Source organism: Ostrinia nubilalis, chromosome 1, assembly GCF_963855985.1.
Source record: "Ostrinia nubilalis chromosome 1, ilOstNubi1.1, whole genome shotgun sequence".
NCBI classification, from domain to species: domain Eukaryota; kingdom Metazoa; phylum Arthropoda; class Insecta; order Lepidoptera; family Crambidae; genus Ostrinia; species Ostrinia nubilalis.
In genome coordinates this window covers 12,278,579-12,295,473 of record NC_087088.1, presented here as the reverse complement: position 1 = coordinate 12,295,473, position 16,895 = coordinate 12,278,579, and the positions used below count along the sequence as shown (strand labels likewise).

The following is a 16,895-nucleotide window of genomic DNA, read 5'->3' as shown; positions in this document are numbered from 1 at the left end:
AATATGAAATACTAGCGTTCGCCCGCGACTTCGTACGCGTGGACCTCGTTTAATTAATAATGATGTTGATAGATGGCGTTTAACGGCTTCCCCTGGATGAACGTCAAAATTTTTTGGCTGTAGATTTTAACCAATGACGATAGATGGCGCTTTTTACCCACGTCTTATTATTTATTGAAATTTATTTTATCACATATCGTCATAAATTATAGCCTTTAAGTTAATCTGGGTTATAAACAATAATACTGTTAAATTTCAACAAAATCTGTTCAGTAGTTTTTGCATCCTGACATCCACAAACTTTCGCATTTATAATATTAGTAGGATTACATAGATCTAGCGCTTAACTGAGACAGTGCATGAGGTATGGGAGCGGCGCGGGAAGGGTCATTTTGACATATTATAACAGAGCATACAAATCTGAAGTCTCGCTTGCATTTGACGTTACAGTTATAATAGTCCAGTCATTTAAGCTTAAATTAGGTAAGAATCTCGGAATTAGAGATACCCAGCTGTAAGTCTGTAAATACTTGTATATTGACACCCTAAAAGTTGTCTCAAAACCTACATATGGTAGGGTGTAAGCAACTATTAAATTTTAAGGTCAAAGGTCACAAAAATCGGTTTTTTGCGCTTTTTTTGGAAATATCTCATTTCCTATGGGTTTTTTGCTATTTGTATTTATTATCAATATTGTAGAATACTAAATTCTCTACAAATTTTGTTTAAAAAATTTTTTTATACGGTGAACCGTTTTCGAGATAGAGGGCGGAGAGCGCGCGGTCACTGCATCACTTCAGGTCAACTTAAGCGGTTTAGGTTTTTCATACAAAAGGATTTTCCCGCTAATTCCCGTGGGAATTTCGGTAATTACTTGTTCTAAATAAGCTTTAAGTTTACTAAGGTACCTACATGCCAAATTTCAAGCGTCTAACTTCCGTTAAGCGTTTAGATTTTTCATACAAAAGGATTTTCCCGCTAATTCCTGTTCCCGTGGGAATTCCTAAGTAAACTATAACCTGCCCAGGTGTATGAAGAATAATTGTACCAAGTTTCGTTAAAATCCGTCGAGTAGTTTTTGTTTCTATAAGGAACATACAGACGGCCAGACAGACAGACAAAAATTTTACTGATTGCATTTTTGGCATCAGTATCGATCACTAATCACCCCCTGATAGTTATTTTGAAAATATATTTCATGTATAGAATTCTGTCCGTCTGTATGATCCTTATAGAAACAAAAACTACTTGACGGATTTTAACGAAACTTGGTACAATTATTCTTCATACACCTGGGCAGGTTATAGTATACTTAGGAATTCCCACGGGAACAGGAATTAGCGGGAAAATCCTTTTGTATGAAAAATCTAAACGCTTAACGGAAGTTAGACGCTTGAAATTTGGCATGTAGGTACCTTAGTAAACTCAAAGCTTAGTTACAACAAGGAATTCCCGAAATTCCCACGGGAATTAGCGGGAAAATCCTTTTGTATGAAAAATCTAAACCGCTTAAGAAGACCTGAAGTGATGCAGTGACCGCGCGCTCTCCGCCCTCTATCTCGAAAACGGTTCACCGTATAAAAAAAGTTTTTAAACAAAATTTGTAGAGAATTTAGTATTCTACAATATTGATAATAAATACAAATAGCAAAAAACCCACAGGAAATGAGATATTTCTAAAAAAAGCGCAAAAAACCGATTTTTGTGACCGTTGACCTTGAAATTTAATAGTTGCTTACACCCTACCATATGTAGGTTTTGAGACAACTTTTAGGGTGTCAATATACACGTATTTACAGACTTACAGCTGGGTATCTCGAATTCCGAGGTGAACTTACTATAATGACTGGACTATAATTACTTATTGAATATTGCGTTAAGTCCCGTTTTTGAGGTTTTTCATAATGTTCCCAATGGAAGTTCAAGTATTCTCATTTCGTGTTAGGTACAGACGATAAAATACTAAGGTATCACAAAGCGACGAATTTTCTCAAGATTTTAACTCAGAATACAGAACAAACCAGAAGGAGTGTTCGATAACATTTCTACGCGGCAACTTGTGTCCAAAATACTTCCCCTCCCGCGCCCTTCTACCCCCTTTAGTGTTACTAGCGCCGTGTGACACCCCCATTTTTGGGGTAAAATTATGTAATTTTTTAAAGAGATGTTAAACAAGTAAAAAATAAGTAAGTGAAATAAGTACACACGGCCACAGTGTTTATTTATTTATTTATTTATTGAAAAAGATACACCAACGACATATAACTTTACATATAACAATAATACAGTGTTGAGTAGGTACAATATTAAAATATATGCCTTTACAGCTGGATACATCATTTCCTATTATCGAACGTTGACTCGAGTTTAAAGTAGGACATTAATTAAAGACAAAATTAAGAAAAGAAACAATAAATATTAGGTACATAACATTAATTCCACACACTTCCTCTTGAAGCGGCGCTCCGATTCATCAAAGATATCGATGTCAGCAGTATTAATATTATTGTAAGTGCGTATACACCGGTACAGCGGAGCACAACTACCCAGGTTGGTTCTAGAATGGGGCATGTTGAATATGCTAGACATATGATGTCTAGGGATGTGGTATGGGACAATAAGACCAATCTGTTGTAGTAAACTTGGACAGATTAAATTACCGTGAATCAGCTTGTGTAAAGTCATAACATCTAAGAGTTTACGTCGGTTCTCAAGAGAAGACATTTTAAAATATTTTAGTCTGGTGTCATAGTCAGCTCCACGGGGACAATCTCGACATTTATATACAAGATAGCGAGTAAAGCTCTTTTGTATGCGCTCAATTCTTTGAGAGTGAGTACTGTAAATGGGATTCCATACATTTGAAGCGTATTCCAAGTTACTGCGGACAAGAGCGTTGAAGATTATTATGAGGGTGTTAATGTTTTTAAAGTTTTTGGTGGTCCGCTTGACATAGCCCAATATTTTCCAAGACCTTGTTATTATATTGTCTAAATGTTCAACAAAGGTCAGTTTGCTGTCTAATGAAACACCAAGGTCTCGAACAGTATTTGATTCTTTTAGGGTCTGTCTGACAATTGAATAATGAGATGGTAAGACATTCTTCTTTTTCGTAAATTTTATAAGTGTGCACTTTTGCGGATTGAGAATCATTTTGTTGGTAACGCACCATTCGTGCACGGCATCAAGATCCCTTTGTAACAAAGAAACATCTGTCTGATTTTTAATACATCTATATAATTTTAAGTCGTCAGCATATATAGAGATATTACTAAATTTTACATTCTTAGAAATGTCGTTTATAAAAATTAAGAAGAGGATTGGCCCGAGATGTGATCCCTGCGGGACGCCTGAACGAGCAACATAATCGTTCGACTTAAATCCATGAATTGTAACAGTCAGAATTCGATCGCTAAGGTATGAGTTTAACCATCGTAAAAGATCTCCGTGTATACCGTAACCCTTGAGTTTTGACAACAAAATACTATGGTCCACCTTATCAAAAGCACTAGAAAAATCTGTGTATATAGAATCCACCTGATTTCGCATATCCACAGACTTAGCAATACTCGTCACATAGTCCATTAAATTACCGGTTGTCGATTTATTCTTACAAAATCCGTGCTGAGAGTCCAGAATAATATTTTTGAAAAACCCTGTTATAACCGGATAAATTGCACGTTCAAACACTTTAGCAAGAAGGCTCATAATCGATACTGGACGATAGTTTGTAATATCCTCCTTTTTGCCTTTCTTAAATATTGGAATTACATTAGAGCGTTTCCACACAGATGGGAAAAAGCCGGAACCAAGAGATTTTTCGAAAATGATTTTTAGAGGCGGTGCCAAGTGTTTATACGTTTTTTTAATGAATAGTATTAATAGTAATAGTGTTAACTATCCATTTCCGTTTTTGCTCTCGCTCTCACCAAATGGTGATTCTTTGCGATAGAACGAGACGACATGACTGGCCATAGGCATAGATAGTACCTACCTACCTATGAATTTAATTTTTACTCCGAAGTAACTAAGTGTAGATGATTATTTATTTCTATTAAATAGTGTAATATACTACATGTAGGTATAATATGTTATTTAAAAGTCAATTACAAAAGTCGAATATAAATTTTAGAATGCCAAGTAAAACAAAAAAGAAACTTAAGGTTCTTTATTATGTAAACATATCGACAACAAAACATTTGTTTACGGCGCAGTAGTGCTTTTAGTTTAACTTTTCTTGGAGTCAAAAACAGAATCCAAATCAAAAACATCACCAATACTTGAATTTGATTGCGAGGCAACTCTGGCTGTGTATCCTGAAAGAAAATCAGAGTAAGTATGTAAGCAATAATTAATTACTTAAAATTATTATTAAATATCCAAATATTGCTGCTGCTGATCTGTTGATACCAATGCCTTACTTTTGAATAAATGGGAAAGTATGAAATTCACGATAGTAATTTATTATCTCCTCATTATTTCGGGAGTAATATTATAAATTAATTCAAATATTAAAATCAAATCAAATTCAAAAATATTTATTCAGTTTAGACCACAAGTGGCACTTATAATTTAATTAATCAGGTTCTCATGTCATGAATGAAATTACACTAAAAACTAATTAAAACAAAAAGGATGGGGAAAATATTTCATTATTCTGTGGTAACGCTAACAAAATTAACGCGTGAATTTTTTATAGACAAATGTAATTCAATATAAAAAAGTAGGGTAAAATATTCCGTTGACCTGTGGCAACACTTACAAAATACAACCGTGATTTTTTTTGAAAATTATTATTTAATTAAAATGAATTGGAAATGTGCTACTTACGGATAAAACATGATCCCATGCACTTTCTTCGTAATTCCAGTAGCATTCTTACATGTTGGAACGGCACAAGACGGCATAATTTAATTATAAAGTGTCAATCTGACGGATATGTAAACAATGCGCGCGCCGGCCATTGACTAATTGCTCTAAAGTCAAATTAGTGCGATTCGGAGTAATTTATATGAATACACATTTACGCCCGTTGACGGTTTCTGGTTTGTTCCGTATTCTGAGGATTTTAATAGGTACTTTTATGGCAATGTTAAATCAATTCATGAATTAGTATGTGGTAAGTTGAAGTGCTATCGACTGCGTTTAAAAACATTTATTTTAAGCAACAAAATTAAAATTATCATTATTTAAACATAATTTTGTATTGTTACATTACACGCGAATGTTCCTGGGGAGTCCACCTTAGCTAGCTTAGCTGATTCTTAGGGATGCGCCATTATGCCAAGGAAGACTGGTGGTATTGTTGAAAAAATATAAGAGGATGAAAACTTGGTGTTGAAACTGTGCTAAGTCTGCTTTTTCCTACTCGTTTGAATCACACTATAATAAGTGTTTACTACCACTGTTTTATGATGCCGCAATATAAATGTATCTTTGATATTTTTTAGTTAGCCTATTTTGATATTCTATATTCTTTGATCCACCAGTGAGATGACATTTCACGCGACATCAAACTGCAGTAAGTATGGCCATCCCGGCCATATTGGTTGTAATGTAGTGAAAGAAAAATTTAACACAATGCAAAAGCTTCAATCGTCAAAATCTATTTTAAAACTAACATATGCCGGTATAGGATGCGCGCCATGATATACTTTTATTGACGTCAAAATTTATGGGCAGAATCGATAAAATAGCATGATAATCGTTTATCGCGGCGTGCATCCTAAGCCTACAGGTGTAATCGAAACGCCTCACACATGCGAGCCGTATTTGGGAATTGATTGGGAAGGGATACATACAGTGTTACGTTAGAGAAAACCACTACTTTCTAACCAATATATAGGTTCCAAAACTTTCAAGCCGTCGTGTATAAAAGGTATGTAATATGTATATGTGTTTGAGTGTGTTTCTTGTTCTCGTTAGCGAATGAAATGCCCACTTCAATAAAAGATTTCCTGTAGCTGAACAAAAACATCAATATTAAAGTAGATAACTTTCTAGTTAGTAGTTTCTTTTTCTTAAAATTACTTTGAAGATTAATTAAGCAGTAATTTACTTCAACATTTCGTTCGTTAAAGAGAAAATGAAATTAGATGTCGTGTGTAGCCGATCTCTGGAGCCTATTTCATGAGATTTTGATTGAAAATTGTATGTATGTACTGAAAATCAGCCTATTTACTGCTTCTCTAGTTTTTATTATTTTAAAATTGAGATATTCATAATAACCTCCTTACTAATAAAAAATATACGCTCGTTAAACAGTTAAGTGACAATTAGTATGGAAATGTCATTTAAAAAAAATTAACATGTGTGTAACTTTTTATTAGTAAGAGGGCAAGAATGGCGTTGTTGTGAAGACTACATCGTGTGTTTCAAAGAAAACCGGTTTCTCGAGTTGTATCCAGTTCCAGTGATATCCGATATTGTTTTGTCAGCTTTTTAATCTGACTTTATTGATTACATGTCGGTGTAAGCATGCATCGCAACGCGATCTAAATGTAGTCTTACAACGGCCAGGCGAACTTTGTATGTACTTGGTATAGACACGCGAAGGTATAACATAATGACTAGGATGCGCCCCATGATAAAAACTTATCGATGATTTTAGAATCGATAAAATATCGGTAAACAGGGCCGGACTGCGAGTTTAGGGCCCTGGGCTAATACTAGGGCTAATACTCTTTCGCATTATCGTCTATTTTTGACTTTGACTTGACTTAGCTGGGGGCCCAAAAAGCCATATGGTAGATCCGGATTCCCTGTCGATAAAAGTTTATTGTGGCGTGCATCCTAGGCCTACAGGTAATCGATTGGTTTCCCATTTTGCTTACATCCGCGACCTGCAACATTCCAGCTGGAAGCGGAATACAAGCCGGGCATCACGTTCATCGTGGTGCAGAAGCGGCACCACACGCGGCTGTTCTGCGCCGACAAGAAGGAGCAGTCGGGCAAGTCCGGCAACATCCCCGCAGGCACCACCGTCGACCTCGGCATCACGCACCCCACCGAGTTCGACTTCTACCTCTGCAGCCACCAGGGCATACAGGTGAGATACCACGAAATGACTCATTAGTTGTAAGCCCTGAGGGCCTAGTGTGAGTTGTCAAAAAATGACATTAAATGTATGACGGATTGTACAGCGCCCCTAGCGGGAAACTTTCAAAAACTAAAATTTTCATACATTTTTTAAACGAGCTCACTAGTGAGCGCGTTTGATGTAAACTCACACTCAGCCCACTGTCCAGAGAACTTCTACACGGCCTTATATTAGGCCGTGTAGAAGTTGCGCTATATTATAGCCTGACCAGGAACATAAAAACCCTGGCATAGAGGCGCGTCAATTGCATTTGATAGTGCAACACTGAGTACAGTCGTACCTGTGTTAAATTAATAGGCTAACTTTATGTATCAGGATTCAGGATTAATTTGATATTTTCATAAATTAACGAAAACATATTATTATAGGTAACCTGGTTTAAATAAATTAAATGAAACCATCAATCGAACTAGTAGGATTTATTTTATTATTCATCAATAATCAAATCATCTAAATCAATAAACGCTTCAAACTCGGTACTTCTTTCCCAATTCCATAAAATTCAACACTTAAAAAGTGACAAAAAATTTAAAATAGGTAGTTGAAATAAACCACAGCTAATTTTCATAGTGGACTGTACTATACGATAAACATGTCAGTCAATTTGACAACCTTTGTCGGAAACATTAATCAATGAAAATATTGTCCGAATCTTTAGTATTTCTCTTCGACAAATACTTTAACACATTGTGAACCACTTTTCTTTCACGACTATAAAAAGATTTTAGCAATTTAATTCACAAAATCAGTTGCGTACATTTAAAATAAAGTTTGTTTACACTTTGACAGCAATAGACTGACATGCAAGGTGACATGTCAATGAAGTTTTCAGTTACTGTTGCCATTAAAAGAAATTAGTACCATTAGTTTTCCGCAACATGGCGAGGGTTTTTATGTTCCTGGTCGGGCTATACATCCCGTCCCGTGGCAAAGCATAGTGAGATAGTAATGAATCGCTTTCGTATAACTATGTTACGGTATATAATTATATCCCTAGGGATATAACTATATTACGGCTTTATCTATCTTACTGCGACACATATAACGGGTGTAAAAAAACCTATCCCGAAGCCGAAGGCTACTTATTCTCCACATCATGAGGATCATTTTTTTCTTTGGGACCATACCTGGGAAACTTGTGGTTTAGGAGATATTGAAGGTCAAAGTCAGAATATTTTTTTCAAGATTTTTACAATATCAATTTCAATTCGTTATTTAGAAACTTTTTTTCTAAGAAACCTTATTAAAATTTTGAGTATTTTCGTCACAATTAGGCTTTTGTCTTTACAATAAGAAATGTATAGCAGCGCGCGCACACACGCTCAGGCGCTGCCCCCACGCCCCGCAACCCGCGCTCGCCCGTGAGTCATTCAACTCTACTGTGAGTTCAACGACTACGACTGGACCTGGACTGAGCTTAATCCAAATCTACCCAATTTGTAAAAATGAAATGAGTACTTAAATTAGTCACTTACACCTTATCACCTTACCACTTTAGTTTTTGTTATAAAAACTAATAAATTACCCTTTAATTAATAAAAACCCTTTACACGAATTTGTTTCTTTCCGCAAAATAAAAAATCTTACAGAACCTTGGTTATTATTAAACATTTTTAACTAAACCATACTTTTACGCATAAGTGCATAACCATCATTCTATCACAATGTAGTATCACAGGTCCTAGTACCTACCTACGCAAGTGTGATAAGCGTAAGTAGCACAGTGTCATTAAAAAGTACCGTAAACAGATGAATAATGAATGGTCTTTTGAATCAGGCTCGTCATTCTTTACATTCATAACTGAAGTCTTTACGATAGTAATGAAATTAATAAAGTAAAACTCAAATTATTGCTTACACCACACCACTCTGAACGCCTAGAATAAACACCCTAGCAATGTTGCGTCTATCGTTGATTGAGGCATTCACTTTCGAGTTAGGAGTTATGATTGTGTGTTTTGTAAACTTAAATGATTTCAGCAACTAAATAAAAAAGTCTCTTTTTTCACTCCTTCCATACTCATTACTTCCTTTCTTAATAATTTACTTGAAATAAATAATCGTCATGCACGCGATTCTAAATAAACGTAATTTTAATCGTTAATCACAGGTAGTAAGCAGGTGTGATAAACTTGTATCATTAAAAAGTACTGTAAACAGATGACAAATGCTCTTTACACACAGGTTCATTATTGCTTACATTTCTAGCTCTCTACCTTAATAACTTTAACGTCTTTACGATAGTAATTAATAAAATAAAACTTGACTTACTTATTACTGCAATCTAAACGCCTAGAAATAAATCACCGACAAACTCTTGTTCCTTAACTTTCGATAGGAGATAAAAGATAAGATGTTGTTTATAAACTCGATTGATTTTAGAAACTAAACAAAATTTCATATCTTTTAGCACTTCTTTCATACCAATTACTTACATTCTTCATAATTTACAAAAAATAATTCATCGTCTTGTTTGGGATTATTTTAAATGAACGTAACTTTATTACACGAAATAACTATCAAAATGTATTGATATTCTTATCGTTTTATTAATAACGATTGCGTATCTACAATTCATTCTTTGAGTAGGTATTTTGGAAGCTTGCTAAGAGCATTAATTATTATTAAGTATGCTAGGACGGATCTTTAGTTAACAAAGATTAAACAAAGTATTTTTCCCGTCGCTTTTACATTCTCCTTCGTTGATAGACTTGCATGTACTAAACTAACGAAATTAAAGTTTTGTTATGTTAAAAATTACGTAAATTTGTAGTTGAAAATGAAGAATAAAACAAAGCGTAGCGCTCGACGTCATTCGATAGACGCGTAGACGTATTGTTTGACTGTGATTGGTCAGTCTCGCCGCGCGGGGCAGCGCCTTTGTTGCTAGGTCGCTCGCGCCTCGCGTTGCTCGGCGCTCGCGCGGCCGGCCAGTTCGGTTTCTTCGGTCGTCGAATGCACTTGCGACTTTTGATTGTTTTCTCGTGCGGATAGTTAGTGTGTGAACGTGTAATAGTGAGTGTGGTATTAGTGAATGAGTGTTAGAAAGATGCCTAACCATACGTACAGTGCTCGTGAGTATGTAAACATGGTTTACTGTTATGGGAGGGCACGTGGAAACGCATCTGAAGCCCTGCGGGCTGTAGGTATCGGGCTGAACATCCTACAGCGCACCACCGTACTGATGCACGTATTTTTGTTCTGGTTGTACAACGTCTGTTGGACAATCAGCCGATTGTGCCTCCGTCCGCCTCGTCTAGGCGTGTATTGTGTCGTATTTGAGGAACTTAAATACCGGACTGTACGTGAAGGAATACTGGAGCGCGTACATCAAAACACGCTTTACCGAGCACGCGTTTGCTTGCACGTGGAAGGCCGTTCAGTTCGAGCCACAACTTGTCCGGTTGGAGCGGCCGATTCCAGACGACGGGGGATTAGTCGGTAAGTACTTAGTTCTAATCCTAAACAAATGCTAAAGGAATGTGATTTTTAAATGTAGGAAGTGAATAATCTGGTAATTTTGTGTACAAAATACTTCTGCGGTCGCGGTAGGTAGTGGCGGGAAAGCGCGTACGCTCCAATACACTCACACACACATAGGCACGGTCATTGCGTTGCGTGGTGCGCTGTACATTGCGGGCTGCGGAATATTGTATTTTTTTTAATCATAAAAATAAAAAATATTTCCCACCAATAATATTTTGTAATATTACTTGGTTGGGTGTACAGAATGCGTAGTTTCAGTCTTCGTGATAGGTTTTTTTACACCCTGTACAGGACGGAAACAATAAGTGTTTCATGAGATCTTTCAAACGGTACCAATAATAGTATGGTTGGCATACATTTAGTATAAAAGCTGGAAACATTGCATTTTCGGATAGATCCAGTGTATTTTGTAACCTATTATTGACACCATTTGATAGAGCTCATGAAGCACTTTCAGGATCAGTACAGAACAGTTGATGTAATACACTGTAACATTTTATATTGAAACCCTGGCTCCTAAACTAGTGTAAACTGTATTTCAGGAGCCAGTGTCTTCCCAATAGGTGATCTCTTGTGAATATCTTGTATAGTTTAGAAATAATCGAGTGAGATCATTTATCGTTTCCACCTTGTATTTGCGATAGAACATTTTGAGTGAATAATTTGGTCGCTGCGATATTGCTTCACGTCAGCACAGACGTAGCTATGTCGACCAGTAAAATACAATATGGGTGACTCAATCATGCCTCACCCCGTCCACAGGGCACGTCGCGGCCGTCGCACTACCACGTGCTGTGGGACGACAACCACTTCGGGTCGGACGAGCTGCAGTGCCTCACGTACCAGCTGTGCCACACGTACGTGCGCTGCACGCGCTCCGTGTCCATCCCCGCGCCCGCCTACTACGCGCACCTCGTGGCCTTCCGCGCTCGCTACCACCTCGTGGAGAAGGAGCACGACTCGGGCGAGGGCAGCCACCAGTCCGCCTGCAGCGAGGACCGCACGCCCGGCGCCATGGCGCGCGCCATCACCGTCCACGCCGTCACCAAGAAGGTCATGTACTTCGCGTAATGCGCCGCGCCCGCCGGCCGCCGCGGGCCGCGCCGACGTCGCGCGATCGGATCCCACCCGCACCGGTCGACCGCGACGTTTCGCGACCGGTCTCCGAGCGCGCCGATACGGGCTCGCGACCCGCCCCCGTCTTCGCCCGCCGACGCGCGTCCCTCGACCGATCGCAGCCTGCGGTGATCGTGTGGCGCGCGGTCGATTCTCATCGACGACTCGGAAACCGGTCGTCGGTCCGGCCGCGGTTCCTTTCGAGGTCCGATTGACGACGAAGCTTCGCTTTTCTTTTGAGAAGTTTTGGAATCTACGCCCGCAAAGGCGTGAAACTTTGTCACTATGTATGAGCTTTTCTCAGTGTTCCGAACGATCCAATATGTGCTTCACCGCGGTACCGACGTGGTGATCGGCCGCGTTGTCCTCGTCGAACCCAATTATGAAGACAAATATCGACAAATAACGCAATGTTATACAATATATTTTTTATTTCTGAACCACGATGGGGATCTGGCGGGTGAATAGAGAGCCTCGGACCCCGCCTGAACCCCAACTGACGTTTTAGGATCAATTCCACACAAACACTAGTATCGATGACAGTAATCATGTATCGAGTTTATCATTGTAGAATGTAATATTGTTAAACTGTATGTGCCACTTTAATGCGTCCATCATATTTTTTCATCATTCAACTTAGTCAAGTATAGTTCTTAAAATATGCAAACATGTTTATAAATAACATTAGAGCGTAGAAAGTATGCATATTAAATGTATAAGATTTTAAACTTTCGCGTTCCATTTCAACTAAAATAGTAAACTAAACCATGGCTGCAGCATCGCAGCCGAAACGTCAAGCTGTGAGTACATAATGTAAATCATTAATATACGTCGCGTTAAGACCCGTGTCTTACTATATTAAATGTATCTTACTGCCTATTTATCATATCAAAAACCATGAAACACCATAACAGTGTAATGTGTCGTAAATATATTTAAAATAGACTATTATAAATTAAAACACCGACTTTCCTCCAGGTTAAATTATGGTCCAAACCGTCATTCGTACTTTATTACATATTAGCATACTTTCGTGTAACTTAATCTAGAGGAGATGCGCATTATTTTGATAGAGCTTTGTAAGTTCGTATAATCATTATTTATAGTAGATAAATACATACGTTATAGCATGATAGTATACTTTTTATTCAGATTTGGTCAGCAATATAGAAACTTTATGATCTATGTACACTATTCACTTTGCCGGTGTAGGATGCGTCCCAGGCAGCTGTGTCGCTGTGGCGGCAGCTCGGCCCTCAACACTAAGACAGCTTAACATTTAGGTAAATGTTCGGATGACATCATTTTTCTATTCTCTTATAAATTACTCATAAATTATGTCTTTATTCATTCGTCATTGTATGCTGTCAATGTGTTAAAAATCGGGAGACCTCTAACAAACAAGTTATGAAGCCTAAATTCTAATATGTAATAGGTTAAAACATCGTTCATTATGTGATAAGCTAATAAGTGAGATTGTGGGATTGGAATCCTTCGGGGAAATACACTGGTTTCTGTTCTTGCTGGCTACGCTTAGAGCTTTTCCAGGCGACGTGTTTTTCCTCGCGCGTTTCGCTGCACATGCAGTCTTGCGTTTTCAAAATGCGCGACTGCCAGTGACAAAATGTATGAACTTCTAGTACCTCATGATTGCGCGATTCGAAAACGCGTAAGTAAAAACTTGTCATCTGGACCAGCGTGGGTGTGTCTCGTAAGCAAAAGTCGAGGTAATTAAAGTGCAAGCTCGTATGCCTACGGAATACTGAGGTTTACCGGTAACATTAAATTATTCTCAGCAAAAAATAGCTTAGAATTATCCAAACATCGGTCACCGAGCGATCTCATCACCAAACTGCCAGCTAATCTAACCAGTAACTTTACATGCATACTAATTAGAAACTAGTGTAAAGGTATGGCAATAATAAAGAAACTTATCTTAGTTATACATTACATAATATTATTATTATATTATCTGCTTCTGTTAACACCTATGAGTGCCACTTTTACTTATTACTATACATAATCTAGTATAATATGTATCTGATTATCTTCTTAACTATAGTTCATTTTCACTTGCCAAAGAAATGAAACATAAATTTCACATTATTATTAAATATATTATTTATATGGTGAATAACAATTTGATTTGTTCGAACAAACCGTATTCAGACCACGTATGCTTTCCGATTAATTCATATAATCAACGCTTTACTAACCAAAAGCGTGCCTTGATATCTGCTGCCACTGAGATATGCTTGATAGTAAATTGGTTGAGATTTGAATCTAATGCTTCAATGCAAAGGAGTAAGTTGGCTCGTTACATAAGAAAACAGGCCACAAATAAATTGCAGACAGTATAAAACATATACGTCATGATTCTTAAACATTTTCGTCTCATTCATAATGATATTAAGCACTAATGCAATGTGTCATCAACTGCACTGCATGTGTCATCATTCAATGCATTGGCAAGACAATTACCATGAAATATATGATCTCTTGGGCACTTAATCGGTAGCCAAATTTTTACCGCCTGAATGTTTCTGTTATTTTTTACAGGTTTTAAATTGAATACATTTAAGACCTTTGGTGACCAATTGTATTTATTATCTGGGTATAAATTAATGTTACCTAGCATAGGTAATTTGTGTTGAACAACTAATTATAGGTATTTATTATGGCCCATACAGACAGAATAGTTTATTAGTAATTATAACAAAAATAATAAGCCTTATATTAACTTCTAATACTGAACGCGGATCAGCACAAGAAGACAGTCTATAGTTTGTAGGATTATTGAAATATTTACATTAAAACTAATAATATTACAGCTAAAATTTTATCCAATGGTAACTGTTATATGGCTTAATGTTGCTTGGAATAATTATAGACATTACAATATATTATTTTCATACACAAACACTTTGATATGATGAAGAAAAACACATGCGGTATAATAGAAAATGTTATTGTATTTTTGCAACAGCGTTCGGGGTTCAATGTGATAATACGGGGTGTCCCAAATATAACACAAAATGCAATTTAAGATAGAATGCGCAGTTTAAAATCGACAAAACATAGTTACAATGTAAACTATTTTAAACGTTACTTGATTTAACGAAAAACTCATTAAAAAGTCGAATTTGCTTGGTTTACTTGGTTTTCTATCCGCTCTACCGTGTCTCCATTTTTTAACGTCCACTCTAGAGATTGCAATCCGGTATGTTTCTCAACCCGGCCGGGCCGGGCCCGGCGGACCGGATTTCCTACTTATGGACGGAAAAGTAACATTAGTAATTATTCATTTTTATAAGTTTTAAACAAATAATGTAGCTTAAAGTACTAAACGTGTCATAACAACTTTGATAGATAGATAAACTTTGGTAGATTTGGTATAAACAACACAAATGATTTCACCTACCGGGTCCGGTGACCGGGCCCGGTAAGAATGGCCGGGCCCGGTGGGTGCCTAAACGGGTACCGGGTCCGGCCGGGCCGGGCTCGGCCGGGTTTGCAATCTCTAGTCCACTCTCTATAACGTAAAAAAAATTGTATTAAATGTCATTACATCTTGAGCTATATTTGGTACATCTGTCATAATGACGTAGTATCGGTTTTAACTCTTACATTGCAGGCAACCAACATCAATATAGAATAAGTTATATTAGTGATAGTGATAATTCTTAATGACGATGGGTAACTTAACTAACCGCGATGCAATCAAATGAGTTTATAGAAATACAAAAAAAATGTTTAAAGTTTATATCTATTATATTATACATAAGTATAGAATATAAATTTCGAGCTAGACTACTAGTAGTAGTAAGTATTTTGTTGTATAAATGTCGTCTATATTTCTTTTTATAATGCTGAGCCATGATCGCCCACGGGCGGCAACCCCTCGTACAACAACTTGCAACCGGTTACTTCTTTCCACAATATTTTCAATTTTGATGCTTAATAGTGCAATCCTATCTTGGGCTCCTTTCTGCTTTTTATATAAACGTACGTAACGGACACCGCTTGAACGCAACTATACCAAAGCCTTTATTGAGATTTTAATTGTTTTTTTTTGCAGGAATTTTACCCTAGCCGTCCTCTCCAATGTGGAGTTATTGGTTCGTTTTGTCAAATCCTATAGTTCACTAGCAACTTAACACGATCCATCTCAATTCTTCTTCTTAGTCGTTTCGCTCTTGGCATAGCGGTCGTGGACACGTTGAGGCGTTCACGTCGACACGAGCTCTCCACACGATCTCTCGACCATCTCTCTCTGTTGGCAGACTGCCTGGTCCAGTCAGATACGCGGTTTGCTACTGCGAATTTCACTTTGCCAGTCAGCGCATAGGTCACTTGGCACGCGATCGGGTTTCTTCAACTTATCCCTAAACGACCAGTAGCTCTATGTAGTTGTCATCCCGCCTTGAGACATGTCCAAACTTTGTTCCAAAAAAAACTCCAAAGTATTGTATGATATGGGCGACAAACACTACGTAATGCCGAGCTCCTGGAGAATGGACACATTGGTACGGAACTGCGTCCATGATATCCCGAGCATCCACTTCCAGAACCTCATCGCAAGAGCATCTATTCTCCCCCTTTCCTACTCGCGTACTGTCTACGTCTCTGGCTTCTGCCTTATCAATTGACAGCTCATCATTTTTTTGAGCTACGTAAACTCTGTTTCTCCATAAAGTTTGCATGCAATCTCCATTACAAGGTATTCTCTGATATGAATAATACTTACGTGTATTCAGTAGTGTACCTAAATTATATCCTAGGGTGCTTTTCGTTGTGTCTGATTTCGACAAGGCGTTCTTCGACTATGCCCAAGGCATCAAACAAGTAAAATGGACAAATCATTTTGTACTTTTTGTAATAGAGATTTATTAATTGAACGAAAGTTTCATGCAAATCCCCTACATTATGAAATGGGTAAGGCTGCATTGTTATCATTTGGGTTGCCGCAAGTGGACGCTTTAAAACCAATGTATTAAAATCTCGCTAAATACAATTGCCTTCTAAGATATCCCGTACATCTTTGTCCAATGTTTGGGTTATTGCTATAATATTGGGCACTTAATAAACTTTTTGCAGCTATAAAAACAAGCACATGTATATTGCAATATTAGTATCTACTATTCCATTCTAATCTCTGAATACGTGCATAATAAAACGACCTGGGCAACGAAAA

General features: G+C 37.4%; 1 protein-coding gene and 1 long non-coding RNA gene across 6 annotated transcripts in view; one reads left to right on the top strand and one right to left on the bottom strand.

Moving 5' to 3' along the window:
• LOC135072482 (protein argonaute-2) overlaps window positions 1–15,201 on the top strand; it is a 29,381-nt gene extending 14,180 nt beyond the window's left edge. For all 5 annotated transcript variants that reach the window (XM_063966438.1, XM_063966429.1, XM_063966423.1 and 2 more), the window contains 2 exons: window positions 6,857–7,048; window positions 11,348–15,201. In XM_063966438.1, coding sequence (XP_063822508.1) covers window positions 6,857–7,048; window positions 11,348–11,656 — 501 coding nt within the window. In that variant the 3' untranslated portion in view covers window positions 11,657–15,201. The remainder of the gene's footprint in view (window positions 1–6,856; window positions 7,049–11,347) is intronic.
• LOC135072642 (uncharacterized) lies at window positions 4,154–5,066 on the bottom strand. The gene is made up of 2 exons (XR_010257468.1): window positions 4,831–5,066; window positions 4,154–4,316 (listed from the first exon to the last, which is right to left on the bottom strand). It is a non-coding gene; the product is annotated as an uncharacterized LOC135072642 (long non-coding RNA).
• Window positions 15,202–16,895: the final 1,694 nt, after the last annotated feature.